This window comes from Gekko japonicus, unplaced genomic scaffold (assembly GCF_001447785.1).
Source record: "Gekko japonicus isolate JY-2015 unplaced genomic scaffold, Gekko_japonicus_V1.1 scaffold2385, whole genome shotgun sequence".
NCBI classification, from domain to species: domain Eukaryota; kingdom Metazoa; phylum Chordata; class Lepidosauria; order Squamata; family Gekkonidae; genus Gekko; species Gekko japonicus.
The window spans coordinates 52,569-56,007 of NW_015176523.1; the positions used below are offsets into that span (position 1 = coordinate 52,569).

At 42.2% G+C, this 3,439-nt stretch overlaps 1 protein-coding gene across 1 annotated transcript in view; it reads left to right on the forward strand.

Annotated features, from left to right (window-relative positions):
- Positions 1-355: 355 nt before the first annotated feature.
- The window catches only part of LOC107124032 (polypeptide N-acetylgalactosaminyltransferase-like 6), a gene marked incomplete at its 5' end in the record, with an annotated part of 130,234 nt that continues 127,150 nt past the window's right edge, over positions 356-3,439 (forward strand). The window contains one exon of the mRNA XM_015427418.1: positions 356-541. Coding sequence (XP_015282904.1) covers positions 356-541 — 186 coding nt within the window. The remainder of the gene's footprint in view (positions 542-3,439) is intronic.

Here is a 3,439-nt window from a genome sequence, read left to right on the forward strand (position 1 = left end):
GGGCATCATTTACAAAACCATATGCCAGAATGTTCGTCTGGCCTTGGGCAGCAGGAACCAGAGGGTTCCTGCATTCATTTTGGCTGTGATTATATGGTAGATGGAAGTTTGCCAACAGTGAATGTGCTGTGAAAAGGTCTAAAATGTCAGTAGCTTGCTCTGTGTGTTTAAACAAAGAACATTTGCAATTTATGAAGCGTCTCGGAACAGGCTTGCAAATAATGAGGAACTCGGAACAAGCTAGACCGTAAAAGGCTGCTGAATGCAATAGCACCCGATAGATGATTTGTCATGTTGTATGTTCCTGGGTCAGCTTTTCACAGCTTGTGTTTCCATGTTCCCCTTATTTTTATAGAACACTTGAAGGAGAGGCTGGAGGAATATATGGCTCGGTTTGTTAAAGTGAGAATTGTGCGTACCAAGAAACGAGAAGGGCTCATTCGCACCAGACTACTTGGAGCCTCAATAGCTAAAGGAGAAGTCTTGACCTTCCTGGACTCTCACTGTGAAGTCAATGTGAACTGGCTGCCTCCCTTACTTAGTAAGTGACATTAAAACTTGCAATATAACAATATTTGCTATGTTAGAAGATGTGATCCGCTTTCAAGAACCAATTAAATGTACTATATCAAAGTGAGGACCCAGAGGGACCCAGCAACAGAATTATGTCTTTGAATCTTTGATTGTAAGTCATTTGAATTTTTAGCCTGAAAGTAAAACTTCCTATACTACAATATAAGCATAGTTACCAGGCGGTACATCAGTGGGATTAAATGTGTTTAGGATTCAGCAGTGAGAGTTTGAATGACCCATGGGTGGCTCTTCTTGAACCTTCATTAATCTAAAATATTTGGGTCAGTTCAGAGATAATTTGCTGATATTTTTCATAGAGATGCTTGAACACTTGCCAGTTCAAGTCACTTCCCATTCTCCAGTGGTGATCAAGCAGCCAGTTAATCCACTGGCTGTCTGACTGTTCACAACCCGTTTGTGTGTATTTGCAGGCTAAAGCTACTTACAGCCATCAGAAGTTGATTCACAACTGACAAGTGATCTGCTGTGAGACAGCTTCTGGGGACGTTTTGCAGCAAAGGGGATCAGGAGATGACTCCGAGCTGATAGGCAGAAAGTCGGGTTTTGATCTCTCATCCTAGAAACTTTGCTGCCTCCCAGACTTGCTGAGTGCAGCAAATTGAAGTGTGGGGGGGAGGAATAATCAAAAGGCCAGGTAATTTCCCTCCTCTTCCCCCCCCCCCCCAAGCTTGGGCTGCAGAGAAAAGGAGAGGTTTTTTCCTTCTCTACCTTTTGCAATGCAGAGATTAAAAGCATTCCATCTGTCCCTGCCCAGCTTGTAAGGGAGGGGAAAATTTCCTTTTGCAATTTCACGGTGTAGCTATTTTTCTGAGGAAGCGGAGTGGGTAAGGACTCAATTCCCAGATGATCCCTCCAATTAGTGCAGAGCTTTTTTTTTTGTTTTAAGAGGTGCTGGAACTCTCAAGAGGGAAACAAAGTTTTCAATCTGTATACTGAAAACTCATGAACTTTTAAACATTTTTAAAAGAATTTTGTGAAAGAGGTTCCAGAACTCCATTCCAGTCCATTCCTCCAGGGGAAAAAGCCCTGGCTGTGAGACAGCTGCAAACGTCTTTGGCAACTTGTTCAAGTTCCTCGATGCAACCCGACTATATCCCTGATCAGCTCACAGTCTGATCGGGAGTGTCAAACAAAGTAAATTCATCTGCTAGACAGGTTCAGTAAGAAATGTGCAGGATTCCTAATCTTCTAGTAAAAATGGGAAAACGTGAATGTTCTTTACTTAAATTCAATCTAGTTCAATTCTTTTAATAGTCTACTCTGTCCCTAGAGCTCAGAACAAAGCACAGCTACCAAGGAAGATAAGAATTACACAATTGAATGATTCTGATATATTTTCTAACATCATTAAAATCTGTTCTAAAATTCTGGTTTTGTCTTAATCTCATGGGTACAATACTGAGAAAGCTGGAGGGGGGAAAACATATGGAATTGTTCATATGAAGAAATTGTTCCTCTTTTAGATCTTCCACATTCAATTGCCTTGATCTTTGTGCCACGTATAGCCCAGGCCTTGGAGTTAAAGCCAGTAGCCATTGTGTTCAGAATAGCATACTCAGGAAGCATGATTCGCTATTGACCGCTGCACTGGATTCCAAGCAAGAAATAGCAAAACTCCATTACTCATAGGCACAATGCAGTGAAACAAAAGCTGGATTCCTGTATGTTCTGAATAGCACTCATCAAGACTCTGGAAAAGGCAGAGCCATTACAGCATTAGGCCACTAGTCAAAAGCAGAAGAACAAATAAGCAGTTGTACCTATTGGGGGCGTCAAAGTATGAAACGATGGCTTTCCCTTTTCCTCACACATTTGACTATTCTCCATTTTTTAAATCAACACTTTATATTTCTCCTGGCCAGTGTTCCCTCTAAGCTGAGTTAGTGTGAGCTAGCTCACAGTTTTTTAGCCTCTGGCTCACACATTTTTGTCTTAGCTCAGGAAGGATGGCTCCAGAGCAAGCTAATTTATACAGTAGCCAAATCACTCGCTCAGAACTTTAATGCCAGTAGCTCACAAAGTAGAATTTTTGCTCACAAGACTCCACAGTTTAGAGGGAGCATTGCTCCTGGCCCCTCTGGTTATTCTCCACACTGTGTTTTTGAGGCATCTATCAAGCCAGGGAGGCCTCCTTGAATCATTAACAAATACAGTGTCAGAGCCAAGGATTATGACAGAGAGAATAAAAACAGCAGAGCATCAACCATGCAAATTCAAGGATAAAACCAAGAGATTATTTGTTTAATTTTACTAAAGAGCTTTCTCTTCTCTTTTAAAAGCATGTAACTATAAAAAAAGTTTGTAATCATCCAATGTAAAAGTCATGTTACAAAGAGGTTGTCCTATATGAGGTTAAAGTTATCTATTTTTGAGTCAGCCAGTTGTGTCTCTCTCATTTGTCCTTTTTATGCTTTACTAGAAATAAGGCTCATTGTGGAAATAAATACAACGAGCTCTAGAAAGAGGCTCTTGGAGAGTGCCAAGACCTTGGGCACTCAGTGTCAATGTGCCGTGGCGGCCTCAGCAGGGTATAATGACACAGAGTCCACCATTTTCTCCAGAGGAACTGACCTCTGCTACTTGAAGAGCAGTTGTAATTTTCAGTTAACTCCAGCCCTCACCTGGAGATTGGCAACAATTGGTACCCAGGAGGAAATGGCTGGTTTGGAGGGTGGAGTCTATGGCATTGTACCTGTCTGAGGTCCCACCCCTCCTCAAACCTCACCCTCTCCAGGCTCCACCCCCCCAAATCTCCATGAATTTCCCAACCTGGAGTTGGCAACCCTATCTCCTTCCCAGCCAAGCATCAACCTGCCATTATCTGCCTCTCTGATTTCAGCTTTGC